This window comes from Phoca vitulina, unplaced genomic scaffold, assembly GCF_004348235.1.
Source record: "Phoca vitulina isolate PV1807 unplaced genomic scaffold, GSC_HSeal_1.0 scaffold12, whole genome shotgun sequence".
Lineage (NCBI taxonomy): Eukaryota > Metazoa > Chordata > Mammalia > Carnivora > Phocidae > Phoca > Phoca vitulina.
In genome coordinates, this window is record NW_022589715.1 from 9968309 (window position 1) to 9984683 (window position 16375).

Consider the following 16375-nt stretch of genomic DNA (forward strand, 5'->3'; position numbering starts at 1 on the left):
GGGGAAAATTCTCACATTTTAAGTGACTGTGTGGATTGGGGTCACTCAGATACCACCTCTGTTAACTACTGCAGTTTCTGCAAACCTACAAGTTTCATTCACTAGCCCACTGCTCCTACTAATGACATTTAATGAATGGAAGTTTTCAAAATGTGGATAAAATATTCTCCCCAACTCCCCTTTCTAAAGAGGAGGAAGGATTTAAAATCTAGAGAAGGAATATGTTTGTAAAGAATGCATTAGCCACCAACTAGAGAGATTTAGGGGTGGAGAATTCAACCTGTTTTAGTTTTAGAAAAATGCTTTTTTAAACTTGATTTCCAAGATGATTTATGGGGAAAAAAATTACCATTTAGATTGATTGCATCTTCCTGGGTTGGAATTAGTAATGTGATTTTCCGTGTCGTGATGATTCCGAGGATGCTTTATGATTCTCCAAATGAAAGCACTTCATATGTCAGATGTGATTAATGAAATCCGTCTGTCATGATGTCAGAGCTGTTAAAGTTAGTAAAGTGCCCTTTCAGACAGTTAGTGTCAGGCCAATCACACACGTGGAGTGTGGGGACTGGTTCTTGCCAGAGGCTGGTGACAGTTCTTGGGCGGGAGCATCTGAAGATTCCATTCCTGCCATTTCCCTTCCTGCAGGGTCTTCCTTGGGGTTACTGTGTCCACTAAAGCTCATTCAACTGTAATGACCCCAGGGAAAAAGGGTATACCTATTGGCTGTTGTAACTGAAGAGTCCAGAGTGCAGCAGGTGTGGATACGTGGGACCTGGTCTCTCTCATGTCTCTGCTTTGTCTCCTTCTCCCTACCATGACTTCATGTGTTGGTTTCATACACCAGCTCTCATGATGGCAAGAGCAGCCAGCAGCACTAGGCCTCCATGCTTCCAGATTCCATTGAAATGAAAAAGAGAGAGCTTCTTTTGCCTACTAGCTCACCCATGTGTCCCAGAGGATGCTATGGTTGGACCCACCCAGAGCATAGGTCTATGCTGAAGCCATCCCCTGTGGCCAGGATATTATAGATATTATGCAGATCGGCCAGTCCTGGTCCTAGGCTCATCCTAGAGTTGGGGGTGGAGGTCAACATCAGCCACAAACCACTTGGACTGACTGTGGGAGAGGAGGGCTCCCCAGAGGAAAGCCGGGGTTGGGTGGCTGGGCAGAGGAAGGCATGCTAACCTGCAGACACAGCCAGTGTCTATACACTTGAGCTCTTCTGTCTTTGTCATCAGTCCCCTACTCCCCGCAAATGGCCCCACTCCAGCTACCCTTCCTTCTCATCTTCCTCCTCATCTTTCTCCTCCTCCACTTCCTCCTTGCCAGCAACACTTTTCCAGGGTTTATAAAAGACCAAAGTACTTGGCAGTTGACGGTCACTGAATTCTCGCAGCAACCTTATGAAGTGCTATTAGGCATTAGGCAGCTTGGGTTTGGACCCCAGCCCTGCTCACCATCTCAGGGTACAGCCTTGGACAGGTCACTCCTCTCTCTGAACCTCGGTGTCCTTGTCTGTCAAGTGGGGGTGATGAGGTGTTTTTCCCAGTGTGGTTGTGAGAATCACAACCTTGTGATTGTGCGTATGAAGCTCAATGCTTAGAAGGGTGACTGTTCAGTAAGTGGGAGCACTCATCACTCACTGCATTTGTCAGATGTGGAAACTGAGGATTGCCATTTGTCGAAGGTTCCTCAGCCAGCGGGTAGCTGGGGGGGGCTTTGAGCCCAGGCTGTCTCATCCCCGGCTGAGTGCCTGCTCATTATGCAGCATTGCATTTTTCATCCGCTTTCCTGTTTGCTGACTGTTTCTCATGGTAGGGCTCACCTCTGCAGACTGGGCCAGTGCCTGGGATCAGTGCACAAATACTTTGTTACACATCTTCTACATACGAGGCACTAAGCTAGCCCCTGAGCACATGAGGCAGACTGAACGTTCAGAAGTGTCTTTTGAGAGAAAAACAAAACTGGAGGTATCACAATTCCAGATTTCAAGTTATATTACAAAGTTGTAGTAATTAAAACTGTATGTGTTACTGGCATAAAAACAGAGATGTAGATCAATGGAATAGAACAGAAAACCCAGAAATAAACCCACAATTATATGGTCAATTAATCTTTGACAAAGGAGGAATGAATATACAATGGGAAAAAGACAGTCTCTTCAACAAATGGTGTTGGGAAAACTAGACAGCCACATGTAGAAGAATGAAACTGGACCACTTTCACCATACACAAAAATAAACTCAAAATGGATTGAAGAACATAAATGTGAGACATGAAACCATAAAAATACTAGAAGACAGCACAGGCAGTAATCTTTCTGACCTTGGCTGTGGCAACATTTTTCTAGATATGTCTCCTGAGGCAAGGCACATAAAAGAAAAAATAAATTATTGGGACTACATCAAAACAAAATGTTTCTGCACAGTGAAAGAAACAATCAACAAAACTAAAGTCAACCTACTGAATGGGAAAATATATTTGTAAATGACATATTCAATAAAGGATTAATATTCAAAATATATAAAGAACTAATAAAACTCAATACCCCAAAAACAAATAATTCAATTCAAAAATGGGCAGAAGACATGAACAGACATTTCTCCAAAGAAGACACACAGATAGCCAGCAGGCACATGAAAAGGTGCTCAATATCACTCATCATCAGGGAAATGCAAATCAAAACTACAATGAGATATCACTTCACACCTGTCAGAATGGCTAAAATAAAAAACACAAGAAAACAGGTGTCAGCGAGGATGTGGAGAAAAAGGAACCCTCATGCACGGCTGGTGGGAATGTGAACTGGTGCAGTCACTGTGAGAAACGGTATAGTTTTCTCAAAAAGTTAAAAATAGAAACTACCCTACAATCTAGTAATTGCACTACTGGGTATTTACCCCCAAAATACAAAAACACTAATTCGAAGGGATACTTACACCTCTATGTTTATAGCAGCATTATCTACAATAGCCAAACTATGGAAGCAGCCCAAGAGTCCATCGACTGATAATGGATAAAGACAATGTGGTGTATATATGCAATGGAATATCACTCAGCCATAAAAAAGAATGAAATCTTGCCATTTGCAACAACATAGATGGAGCTAAAGAGTACAATGCTAAGCAAAATAAGTCAGTCAGAGAAAGACAAATACCATATGATTTCACTCATATGTGGAATTTAAGAAACAAAACAAACGAGCAAAGGAAAAAAAAGAGAGAGACAAACTAAGAAACAGACTCTTAACTATAGAGAACAAACTGATGGTTACTGAGAGGTGGGTGAGGGGATAGGGAAACAGGGGATGGGGATTAAAGAGTGCTCTTATCATGATGAAATAAAATGAAAAAAAAAAGTAATTTGGTGGGCTGAACTGGATGAAGGACTGATGCTTTGTGGTGTTGGGGTGGCCTGTCCAAGAGAGACAGCCATGAGCTATGCCTGCAGAAAGGAACTAGAGCATCCCAGGCAATAAAGGGGAAGGGCATGGATGCTGTGCCACTTGTGGGGCTTATGTAAAGCTTGATGACCTGAACAAATTCTCCTTGAATGGAGTTTGGCCAGGGGTTTAGTTGTCATTAAATTGTTGACTCTCGCTGACAATGGTCTATATTGTCCTTGCTTTCAGTGTGGAATAATTTATTGGCTATTTGGTGGTGCTGTCAGGAACCTTGGAAGCCCAGAACATGTCACTAAGTGGCTTCAGCCACTCCAGGTATGGCAGGTACCTCAAGAGATGTCTTCTTCTATGGAGAGCCTTAATTCGTACTAACTAGATGTGTACGTGTGTGCATGTTTGCAGAGAAAGAAAATAAACCAGAGAATTAGTGTCAGCGAGAATCTTGTTCAGAATGAGAATTTCAAGACTATTTTTTAAAAGAATTGTCATGTTCTTATCACATTAGCCGTTACCAGGCTGAACTCTTACAATTATCTCCACCTCACTGCTCCCTCTCTCACCCACATCCTTGATGATCAGAGGTCTGCAGTTAGAGCAAGCATCTGACGAGCTAATTCCCTTCTAACATTTGGTAAACTCCAGGAGCAGAAATATACTGGGATGTTTGCAATGACCGAGAGGGGCCATGGGAGCAACGTGAGAGGGATCCAGACCGAAGCCACCTTTGACCTCTCTGCACAGGTGAGGATTCTGCCCATCGTTTCACAGTGCAGGGTGGCAGGAAACCTGTTGAGGACCAGACTCTCCTTCTTCCTGAGGCCAACCTCACATCTTCCGCGTGTGCTCTCTGGCCTGAGGCACTCAGATTTAGAACAATTGCCCAAGTGCTTTAGTGGAGGGGGACATATGCTCAGCCTTCATGTGTCTAATGTCAGACAACACTTTCTCAGCTCCTACCATGTGCAGGCACTGCTTTGCGCACTTTACCTGCTCTTTTAATTGGACGCCTTGTGACAACTCTGTGAGAACAGTACCAGCGCCGTTTTGTCATCCTTCCCACCCGCAATGGGTAAATGACTGGAAGAGATGCTTTTGTTTGTATTCCCTTTGCACTGTGGGGCAGGAGGGCACCATGTGTGCTGGTGTTTCCTTACCAGGAACCAAGCCCTCGTTACTGGCAGGAAGCAGTGTTTTTAACTGTGACCGACACGAAAATTCACATGGCAACCCAAACAGAATTTCACAAAACAATCTTGCTTTTACTATCGTTAGTATATGTGGTGAACTTCATTAGTTTCCTTTCCATTCTCATTAATAAAAAACAGTTCGTCAAGACACTCTAAATTGATCCCTCTCCACGAATGCGTCACAGCCCGCAGGGCGAAAACCCTGCTCTATAAATCTAAAGAAGTCTCTATTTCTTTAGCTCCTACTCCCTCCGAATAAAGAAACTATTTACTTCTTTCACTCTCCTTCATAGTTCCTTGTTTGATATTGGGTTTTCCTAAGAATGACAAAGGAATACATACATTTTGAAGTTCTTTCTAGACATGGGTTTGGGTAAATATATGTGTGCAAGCATGGGGCAGGAGTGTAGGTGTGGCTACTCAGTCTATTCTTCATTTTTGCTGAGTTTGTCCTTTAGAATCTGAACTTTGGTTAGCAGGTTTTCCTGCCCCACAAGTGCTAGTTAGAGGTGATCAGGGTTTAGAATGACAGATTCAAGCGAGGGTTGTATTGGAATATGTTCATCCTGTCCTTCTGCCCAGATGCTAGTTCTCTACAATAGTCAGTGATGTCCAAGGTCATATGTAGCAAGAATAAGGACTGAACTGAATGCTCACTATGTGCCAGGCTCTGTATCGAGCCCCTTCTGTATACTTTACCGTATTCCCTCGCAATAACCATCCCATAACATGACGGTAAGCCACTTCTGGTAATTTAGCACGTATGTGTTAGACATCGGGCTAAGCACTCTACGTGTAACATTGTGTTAAATATCCTATAGTTTTCTAGGAAGATACTATTGTCCCTATTTAATAGGTGGAGAAACTGAGGCTCACAGAGGTTAGGAAACTGACTCTGAATCTGCATTTAATGAGCGAGTCTGCTTCAAGTGGGACTGTCCCTAAGAGCTTAGCTTTCCTGCCAATGGTGACGTGCCAACCAAGCATCTCTTGAGTGTTTGGTTGGTCAGTTTTTTCTTTCCCTAAACCAAGTGAGGTCACCTTGCTCTCATTAAAGGGGAAAAAAGAAACCCCACCCAGAATTCTTATTTATTTGTTTCTTCTTACAGTTATTATTTTTTCCCACAAAAATCATTTCCCTGGGTGGGTCCCATTTTCCCCAAACAGCATAAATGATTTAGCTACCTGGCGTGCTTCGGCAGCTGTTGCCTTCTGCAGGGGAGTTACAAAGCTGAAATCATAATGATGAGGAGACTCCGGTGAAGGCTCTTTCTCCGGTGGGAGTGAGAGAGAGAATAAGCCCATCATAAACTCAGGCCATTGAGGACTGACATAACGGGGAATGGATTTCTCCTTCATTGCTTTCGGTGTTTCCCCCTTCATTTCCCTTTTAAAATGGGAGAGCATATCAAATGAGCCCTCTCTCCCTCAAGGACTGTTTCAATCTCTTACATGTTTTGGTTATTCGTTTCTGTGGGTTGGCTGTTTTATTTTTATTTTTGGACAGTGGCTTGGGTAGTGGTAGGGATAATTAAGAGGTAAGAGAGAATTTTAGTTTTACAGTTTATGCTAAATAGCAAAAATAAATGAGGCTACGAGCTCTTTGGGCAAAGCCTTTTTTTTTTTTTTTTAGTGCTTACAGTACTGACCATTTTGTTGGCCTTCAACAACTAATTATGGTAGGAACCGAAACACATGGTGTGCATTATTTAGATCACACTTTAATGCCAGCATTTTGGCTTGTGCAGACTTTCCCAAATCAAGGTTTTTCCCAGAAGTGACAAACCTTCTTTCCCAGAGTGTATCAGATGTTTACAGGGATGGACGGTCTCCTGTCTCTTCCCCATCCCACCAGATCTTTGCTGCCAGGTCAATGTTACTCTGCTACTTCCCTTCCTAGCCTCGAGGGGTAAACGTCCCTTCACCACACGGGGTTTTTTTTTTGTGTGGTGTTTTTGTTGTGGTTGTTAACTGCACCCAGCCTCAAATAATTCCTTTCTTTGAGCAATCCTGGCTGGCCTGATAAGACAAGGGCAGTCTCCAGAGACTTCTCTTAAAAAGATTCAGCTTGTCCATTTATGTTTCTGAAAAGCGCTTGCACATGTTAAAAGTTTCCTTGTGCAAACACATGTCAGAGAATGTTTTCTTAGGCTTCAAGAATGTATTTCTTGGCCAGTGGGAAAGTGTAGTCTATAGACTTTAAAAATCTGAACTCTGAGATAATCTTTACATGATCAATCGCTTGCTGGTTTAGTTCAGCGACCGCTTCGATATTGTCAGCTCCAATTAGATGTGCAGTTCTGCTCTTTTGCCATTTCCCCTGGATTCCCTGACCTGCCCCAGGGACCCTGTATTCAGAGCTGGCAGTTACTGTCAGTACCTCCTTGACAAGAGGTTTCAGGGTAAGCCGGGTGGCGAGCTGAATCAGAAGTGAAGAAGGAAGCAGTTCCATTGTGATTCTGCACTGGCTTCCCAAGAGGAGGAGAAAGAAGACCCAGGTTAAGCAGAGCCTGAAAACAAAAACCCTGCATCTTCTTCTTGACCAATGTTAATTTCAGACTGTTTGGAGCTGGAATCCTTGGTCATATGATGGAGACAAACTGGGTGGCATATTCTAAGATTCTTTCCCCTATAAGATAGAGAATTATTTACAAATGCTTCAATTTAAGGGCTTATGCATTTGGGGGGAACTTTTAATTATTCTATTCATCGATCAAGAAAATGGAGTGGCAGGATCTGAACCAATCATCCAAAGGCTCAAATGAGGTTTTTTTACCTTTTATAAAAATCAAGATTCTGTGGGCTGAGATTCTAAGCAATGGTGGGAATAGGTCATGGGTGTCTACTAATCTTGCTTGCATTTCCAGCATACAGTTTGGGCCTTCAGTTAGTTGCCATTTAAACAACAGAGCCATATCAATGAGGCAGAGATTTTCAAGGCCTGGGCAAGAGTGGAGGGCATGAGGAACCAAATGATTTGTCCAGAAGACGCAATGCCCAGCAGACAAGATAAAACACACAGACGTGGACTCATCCACCTAGGGGCCCCAGATCCTTAGATGTGTCATCCTTTTTTGTGTGAACCTTGCTGGTGGGGTGTTTGGGAGTGAGAGCTGAGTATATTATCCCCAGGGGCTTGGGGGTTTTGTCTTCTCTTCTACCGTGAAATCACCTGATTGCGTCCTGCTAGAGGATGTGGATCTGTTTCACAGTAATCATTGTACTGAGCCAAGGGGTCGAGAGGAGCCATAGGAAAGGAAAACTCTGTCGCTCTTTTTCTGTGTAGGAGTTTGTGATCAACACGCCATGTGAAAATGCTGAGAAGATGTACATTGGAAATGCGATGTATGGGAATTATGCCGCGGTCTTCGCTCAACTCATCATAAACGGAAGATCGCAAGGTTTGTGCTGGCGCAGAGAGCTAGAATAATTCTCTTTACTCTTACTACTTTCCAGCAAGCACTTTACCTTGAAAGTGCACTTCACAGCACTGGTTTTATCTTGTATAAACTCAGTGCCAACTTTATTTCTTCAGTATACACGGTGACTGAATTTATTATGACATTTTGGCATTATAGTCGTCCCCTCCCCCCTTACATGCAGTTTTGCTTTCCACGGTTTCAGTTACCTGCTGTCCGCTGCAGTCTGGAAGCAGATGATGGTCAGAGGGTTGGTACTAGTGTCACACTCTGTCGCAGCACCTACATCATTCCTGCTCCTCCTCTCATCATGTAGGAAGGAAAACACGTGGCATATATAGGGTTCGGTACTTTCTATGGTTTCAGGCATTCACCGCGGTCTTGGAATGTATCCCCTGTGGACATGGGAGGACTACAGTATACACTATTATATGCAGTGCACAGTCCTAGAACTGACTGAATTTCAGGATCAACACAATTTGTAGACTGTTCCAGGAAATGAATAAAGCTTTAATCGTAGCTTTAGAAAAGAGAGTTTAGCTACTGTCTCTCTGCCTTCCTCAGGGCCCCACTGTTTCATTGTTCCCATCCGTGATGAAAACGGAAGGCTGTACCCAGGAGTGACAGCTATTGATATGATGTACAAGGAAGGTGAGTCCCCAGGTGACATCACTTCTACCCTCATTTGCACTTCCTGCCCGCTCCCTGCCCCATCCAAGGAGGGTCTAACCTAACTCACCAAGACAGTGAAGGCAGAGATTCTTTGATTTTGAAGCCTGATGAAAGTCTTTTATGTCACAACTGTTGGGGAATGTTGAAGATTGCCATTTATGAATATGCATTGGTCTTATTTTCTCCCAGCCTCTCGTATTTTCCAGTTGTGGGGCAGCTGTGCCCTGAGCAATTTCGCCTCCTCTCCTCTTCTTGGACTTGTGGGCTCTCAGACGGCAGGTTGAGGCTCTCTTTTTCCTGCCCCTGAGCCACAGCCTGGTGTTGGTGCCTAGGAGGCCCTTGATGAATCCCGAGGACTGACTCGGGGGACGAGTTTGCTGTTGTAACCCAGGCTGAGCGGCTTAAACAACAGAAATGTATTGGCTCATGGTTCTGGAGGCTATACGTCCAAGATCAAGGTGATGGCAGGGTTGGTTCCTTCTGAGGGTTGTGAGCGAGAATCTGTGCCAAGCCTCTCTCCTTAGCTTGTAGATGGTGTCTTCATGCTTGCATGGCGGTCTCCCTCCTTGTGTGCATGTCTGTGTCTAAATTTCCCCTTTTTATAAGGACACCAGTCCTTTGGATTAGGGCAACCCTAATGACCTCTTTTAATTTGATTATCTCTGTAAAGACCCTGTCTACAAATAGGTCACATCCATAAGTACTTGGGTTTAGAACTCAAACGTGTGCATTTTTGGGGGGTGCAATTCGACCTATAACAATTGGTGAGAGCAGGCCATACCTGTGGGCCCCACTGGTTGTCCCCAGCCAAGGCCAAACCAAGCCAAAGAAACAAAGAAACAGGTGGGAGAAGAAGGAAAAAGAAACAAGAGAAAAGGGGGCAGAAGATGATTCTTTGGTGGAGGGGATCGTCTCACCTCGGCCCTCAGTATTTACCGACCACTGCCACAGCTGCGGGAATGGGCTGCAGGTGGGGTTGTGAGTGCTCTAACTGTATCTGAGGCCCTCGCTGGCCTTGTCCCTTGAAAGCACCCATCGAGTCAAGTGTTGATGAGAGCAGAGGGCCCAGCTCTTGTGAAGTGGTGCCAGACATTTAAAACACTGGCAACGTCAGAAAGTCTGCTTTGATTTCTTGTAAACTCCTAAATGCAACTGTATCCTTGTTAAGGGGTGATGTTCCAAATAAAGACGTTTACTAGAGATTTTTTTTTTTCCCTCAGCTCAAATCTTCCCAAGTGTGAGATAAACAAAAAGTAGACCCCAGACTCTGACAGGCGTCATTAGGAAACAGGTCCGGCGGTTTTCAGGAACCTTCTGGGGAGTCGGGTCACTGACCCCAGTCACTCACAGCTGTCCTTGTCTTTTCAGGCATTTGACTTAACTACCCCTTGTTCTTGGAAGGCAGCCCTGGGAGGGAGGAGAAATTTGACTTCTGTATTACTGGGGGAGTAAGTGGCTTTCTTGCCTCCTCTGCGTTTGCCCTGGCATTCCTTCTGATGCCTAGAGCTCCTCCTTTCCAAGTCGCAGCACCCAGATCCTCCACCTAAGCCCAGGAGCACAGAAGGCTCAGCTCTTCGAGAAGACCAACAGAGAGCGTCCCCGCCCCCACCCCATCTAGAGAAGCATCAGCCATCCTGGGAGTAAAGGGAGGGGTTTGGGATTTTAGTGGAGAAGTAGCAGGAAAGTAGTTCTGATGCTAGCACGGATTTGTCCCCTGCAGCTGTTTTCTGCTCTCTCTAGGTCTGCACGGTGTGGATAATGGGATTTTAATATTTCACAAGGTTCGGATACCAAGGGAGAACCTGCTGGATAAGTGAGTACTTTTCACTTTAACTCAGATTGGCTGTGTGTATGATCTCATTGTTCTCCCAAGCTAGGCCTGGCGCCTGGGTCTCATGGGCTGCACGTCCAAGCTGTCTGCCAGCCCCTCCTACAAGTTTATTGACCATCCATTGGAAAAACGTAGATAAGAAAACAGAAAAAAATTAAAATTATCCAAAATGCTATTACCCAGACATAATGATTGTTATGCACACTTGAATGTATAACTCTCTAGACTTTTTTCCAGGCTGGTATATCAACAGAGTGAGGTGTGTTTGATTTTTACTGAATGAGAGCCACTTGTAAATTCTATTTTTTACAACTCGTAATTTCTGTTTAACATATGTCAGATGTTTTTATGCAACAGGAAATACATATATACATTTTCATTTTCAAATATGGCCATAATAGACAAATAAATGATCTATAATTTATGTAATCTATCCTTATTGTTGGGCAATTTAGATTGTTTCCTTAAATTTTTTTGTTGTTGTTGCTATTACACACCAGGTAGTGTTCTTGCCTCCTTTGTGGGTGGCAGGAGGAAAGGTACCACCTTTTGGCTTAGGAGGCTCTTGTAACCAGTGCTGCTTGGATGGATGGATAATGTCAGAGGTGCTCAGTGTCATTTCCCAGCATCCCACTGACGTCAGGGTGGGTTAAACGATGAGGAGAAGGCTGCTTCTTCAGGGGCATTTTAGGGGTGGAGCTCTGGGGGTTCACATTACACTTTGCAGAGGCCAAGAAACACCAATTACTGTGACTTTTCTCAACAGCATTTCATGTATCCAATAAAAATCCTGACCTATATGCATATTGAAATCTGTGAAAAAGCTAGCAATCAAGCTCTGCATAATCAGCTTTACTATAGATTTTCCTTTAACACTTCATTCCTTTTCTTTGCCTGCACACTCTTGCCAGCAGATAAATGTCATAGATGCCAAAAGTTTAAGAAAAATATGTGGGAAGCAAATTCTGTTAACCAACCCCCTGCTCCCCAGGGAATTAGTAGGAAATAAAATGGAAATGTCGAAAGCATCTTTGCAGTTATCCTGGTGTGTGGGGAAGCCTTTAGGTCCCCTCAGGAGCCACCAGTGCCCATAACAGCAGGTCTGAGCACCATCAGCCTTCCCCAGAGGTGCCTGCACATTTTCCAGTCACTTAGCTGCAGCACTACACTCTGGGAGATGGGGAAGAGGGAAGGAAAGCTATAGATGTAGAGCTCCCCATGTGTCCCACCTTCATGAGATCTCAGTGGCCTGGCCAGTCTGCCAGAAGCCGGATCCATTGGCTCATTCTTCATCCAATGCATTAGAGATTAGAAAGTTAGATCCAGCCAGAAAAAAAAGTGATAGTGAGCTACATGGTCTGTAGAAGATAGGAGAATATATGGATTTTTTTTTGATAAGCAGGGTTTTATTTTGAGCCATTCTATTGGCACTTAAACTGCCCCCGATATGCCAGAGAACAGCAGTGGAAACACAGGCATTTTGAAGGAGGAGCCCCATTTTGGGGGTGTTGATAAAAAGTGGATCAGTAAATAGATGTTCAGATTCATTGCAATCCCTGTCAAAATCCCAGTTGCTCCCCCCCGCTTTTTTTTTTGCAGAAATTGAGAAACTGATCTTAAAATTTATATGGCAACACAAGAGAGTCAGAATAGCCAAAACAATCTTGCTAAAGAAGAACAAAGTAGGAGACTCACACTTCTGATCTGAAGATTTACTACAAATTTACAGTAATTGAGACGGTGTGGCAGTATAGTGGATCCCCCTGAAAGCCGGTGGGAAGTAAAAAAGAAAAAAAAGGAAAAAACCCACTGTGGTATTGGCATAAGGATAAATAGGTAGGCAATGAAATAGAATGAAGAGTCTAGGAATAAATTCTTACATTTATGGTAAATTAATTTTCAACAAGGATAATAAGAATATTTAATGGGGGAAAGAGTAGTCTTTTCAACAAATGGTACTGGGACAACTGGACATCCACATGCAAAAGCATAAAATTGGACTCTTATCCCATATACAAAAATGAACTCAAAATGGATCACAGATAAAATGTAAGGGCCAAAACTGTAAAGCTCTTAGAAGAAAGCATAGGTGTGAATCTTTGTGGCCTTGATTAAGCACCAAAAACATAAGCAACCAAAGAAAAAAAGAGATAAATTGGACTTCATCAAAATTAAAAAACTTTTGCACCTCAAAGGACACTATGAAAAAGTGAAAAGACAATGCACAGAAAGGAAGAAAATATTTGGAAATCACATATATTGTAATATGTATGATACATATATATCATCTATATCATTTGCAAATCATATATATATATATATATACATATATATATGCTATATATATATATAGCATCCAGAATATAAAAGGAACTATTACAGCTCAACAATTAAAAGACAAATGACCCAGTTGAAAAATGGGCAAAAATCTGAATAAACATTTCTTTGAAGAAGATATGCAAATGGCCAGTGAGCACATGAAAAGATGCTCAACATCATTTGTCATTAGGGAAATGCCAATCAAAACCACAATGAGATATCACTTTGCACCTGCTCAGATGGCTATAATAAAAGAGACAGATCATAATAACGGTTGGCGAGGATGTGGAGAAATTTAAACCCTCATACATTGTTGGGGATGAAAATGGTGTTGCTGATTTGGAAAAGAGTTTGGCACTTCTTCAAAAGTTTAAATTTTTCATATGAGCCAATTCTGCTCCTAGGTATGTGTGAAAACATTGTTCACAAGAGAATTGAAAACATGTCTGCACTAAAATGTATACACAATTGTTCATAACATAATTATTCATAATAGCCATAAAAGGGGAAACAACCTAAATATCTATCAACTGATGAGTGGATAAACAAAATATGTGTATCAGTACAATGACTTATCACTGGGCCATAAACAGGAATGAAGTACGGACATGCCACAACATGCATGAACCTTGAGAACAGTGAGCTGAGTAAAAGAAGGCACACACAAAAGCCACGTATTATATTTTTCCACTGATAGGAAACATCCAGAATAGACAAATCCATAGAGATAGAAAGTAGATTAATGGGTGCCAGGGCCTGGAGTATGATGAGTATGGGGAGTGACTGCTAATAGTATGAGGTTTCTTTTTGGGGTGATGAAATGTTTTGGAATTGGACAGTGGTAATGGTTGTACAAGTTTGTGAATGTCCTAAAAACCACTGAATTGCACATTTTAAAAGGGGGGATTTTATGGCATGTGAATTATATATCAACAACAAAAGAGTGGATTGATGTGTGGTCTTCACATTCAGGCTCCAGTGTTGGTTTAATGATGGTGGTCCTCATGCTTCTTTTTGCCAGGGGCCCCTGCTGAGTCACAGGTTGGTGGTGGCACAAAACCTGCTTTTACTTTCCGTGAGTCAAGCCTTGGTCAGGATCTCCTGGGGAGACTCTTCCCCCATCCCCGACTCTGATGTCTCATAAGGGTAGTTCCTGGATCTGGAAACCCTGTGTGTGCATATGGCATCATTTCTAGTGGTGCCATGTTCTTCTTTTTTGTTAACCCTACTCCTCTTTTCCACCTGCCTCTTCTCTACCATAGGTTTGGTTCTGTGGCTCCAGATGGGCAGTACCATTCCCCTATTAAGAACAAGAGTGCAAGATTCAATGTGATGCTGGCAGCGCTGACCCCTTCGAGATTAGCTGTGACTTTCCAAGCTATGGGTGCCATGAAGGTAGTTGACTCTGATTTTAATTTACATCACGGTTTATTCTCTGCATGTTCCAGGGGTGGGTAACAATTTCAGGAACTGAGCATCCTGAGCCACAGTTGGTATAATGTGGCTAGGGTTAATGGTTAGATACTAATAAGTGCCAGTTGGCCACATGCAGAGAACATTTCTGCACCCTTCTTATCATGGGATCCTATCCATCTACAGCTCAGATGTGCTGCTGATTATGGTGGGTGGAACATAGGCATTGTGGTAAAAGAGCCACAAAGAATGAACTTGGGGGGACGGGGTCATTCAGATCAAATGCCTCTGCTAGAAAAGCAGGGAAGGCCAGCGTGTCTCAGCTGAGTTCATTGGGGAGCTTTGATGGTCACATGGCTGTTTGGAGTATGGCATTCAGCATCACAAGTTGGAGTCCATGAAGCCAGATCCCTAGAAGGCATCTCTACCTCCCCTCCTCTCACACCTTCCCAAATACTGATTTGGAAAGAGCAGGCAGGAGAGGAAAGTTCTGGAAGGGCCTTCTCTTCCTTCTCTTCCTTCTCCTCCTCCTCTTCCTCCTCAAGGCTCAGCATTGTCTGTTCTCTGGGCCCTTTCCTTCTCTTTGCATGAGGGAAAAACCTGCTTTAAGCTCCACTGAGCTTGGTGAAGCTGGAAGAAAAATTAAGAAATCCATGAATATGCATTGTGGCTCGAATCCAACTTTTCCATCAAGAAGGAATAAATTTCATTCACCTGACTCCAGGCCTCACATCAGCACACAGTTGTCTGATGAGCAGGAAAATTCTTTACTCCTTTCCACCGGGTTGGTCCTGCTTCCCAGGAAGCCTGCCTGACAGGAGCTGCCCTGTGTTTTGCGTTTCCTGCCAGTTGGTACAGTTGTGCTGCTGTAAATACCCACGCTCAGTACGAAGCCAGTGACCTCATGCCCATGGGCACTGCTTCCTGCGGTTCTTAAAGGGTGTTGAGTTCGAAGTCCCGAATCAGGAACAGCTCAGCCGGTTGGTCCCCTTGGCTGAATCGTCCGACAAATGAATGAGGCCCCAGGGAAGCCTTATGATGAAGGCACAGAGGGGAGGCCAAGGCTCTTGCACAGGATTGGAGTGCTAAGGAAGACTTCTTCTTCAAGTCCGTAATAGAAACCATTTCAGCCATTTGGGGACTCCAGAAAGAGGCAAAAGGAGAGAAGTCAGTGAGCTGAGAATTACACTGTAGAGAAGCTGGGACAAAAATCTGATCCAGGATTATCTGGTACCTTGATGGCAGTCTGCACAACAGCCCCTCTGCTGGCAGTGGCCTTGGGGGGCTCGGCGAACACGAAAGCCCCTGCTGGCTGCTGTGGCCTCTGCAGGTGGTGCAGAAAGCCTGTGCTTGATGTCTCTGAGGGGGCGGTGGTGCGTGGAGGACGCCCACGCTGCCAGGAGGCCCATGGCTCTTCCAGGCTTCTGGTGGAGTCCTGAGGGGCAGGCACAGGGTAGCAGAGGCAGGGAAGCAGCAGGGCCTTCTGGAAGAGACTTTGTTTTTCAGCATCACCAGATCTGGAGCCGGGAGGGTGGGGGAGAGAGACCATGACTGATTTTTAAGAGGTCCTCGTTCTCCATTCTACCAAATATTGGCAACGTGAGGCCTTATCTTGATCATAGAACAGAGAACTGAGGGCTCAAATCTCAGCCAGGACTTGACCAGCAGTGGGGTCGTGGGCGAATCAGGAGACCTCGTTAAGCCTCAGCTTCTTCATCTGTACAATGGACCTTGCGATAATGGTGAGGCAGGGGTGAGTAGAGGTGTGTGCGGCACTGGCCCAGAGCAAATGTTTGGTAGCTCAGAGCTGTTACTGATGTGATGCCTGGGGTCACTGCTGCTGTTACTGGGAAGATAGGTGTTAGCTGTAAGACAGGAATAAGTGGGCTTTTATTGAAACACAGGCCACCCTGGCCTCCAGGTAACAAGGCAGTCCGAAAGGTTTTGCAGAAGTGCGCAGTTTCCTTTGGATTCCCGTGCCTCTGAAGCAAAACAGAGTGGCTGTGAGTCAGCACCTGCCCTGCCCAGGAGGCAAATTTGCCCAGTGACAGGGAGATCCCCTCGTGGAGCCTGCGAGCCCCGGGCGCGGCGTGGTGCGGGCACCGCCGATGAGGTCGGCCCTGATGGT

General features: G+C 44.2%; 1 protein-coding gene across 1 annotated transcript in view; it reads left to right on the forward strand.

The window, feature by feature from the left end:
• The window catches only part of ACOXL (acyl-CoA oxidase like), a 342867-nt gene that overhangs the window by 38640 nt on the left and 287852 nt on the right, over window positions 1–16375 (forward strand). Inside the window, exons 4-9 of the mRNA XM_032410454.1 lie at window positions 3635–3721; window positions 4049–4147; window positions 7880–7994; window positions 8577–8663; window positions 10425–10497; window positions 14097–14229. Of these exons, the coding sequence (XP_032266345.1) occupies window positions 3635–3721; window positions 4049–4147; window positions 7880–7994; window positions 8577–8663; window positions 10425–10497; window positions 14097–14229 (594 nt within the window). The remainder of the gene's footprint in view (window positions 1–3634; window positions 3722–4048; window positions 4148–7879; window positions 7995–8576; window positions 8664–10424; window positions 10498–14096; window positions 14230–16375) is intronic.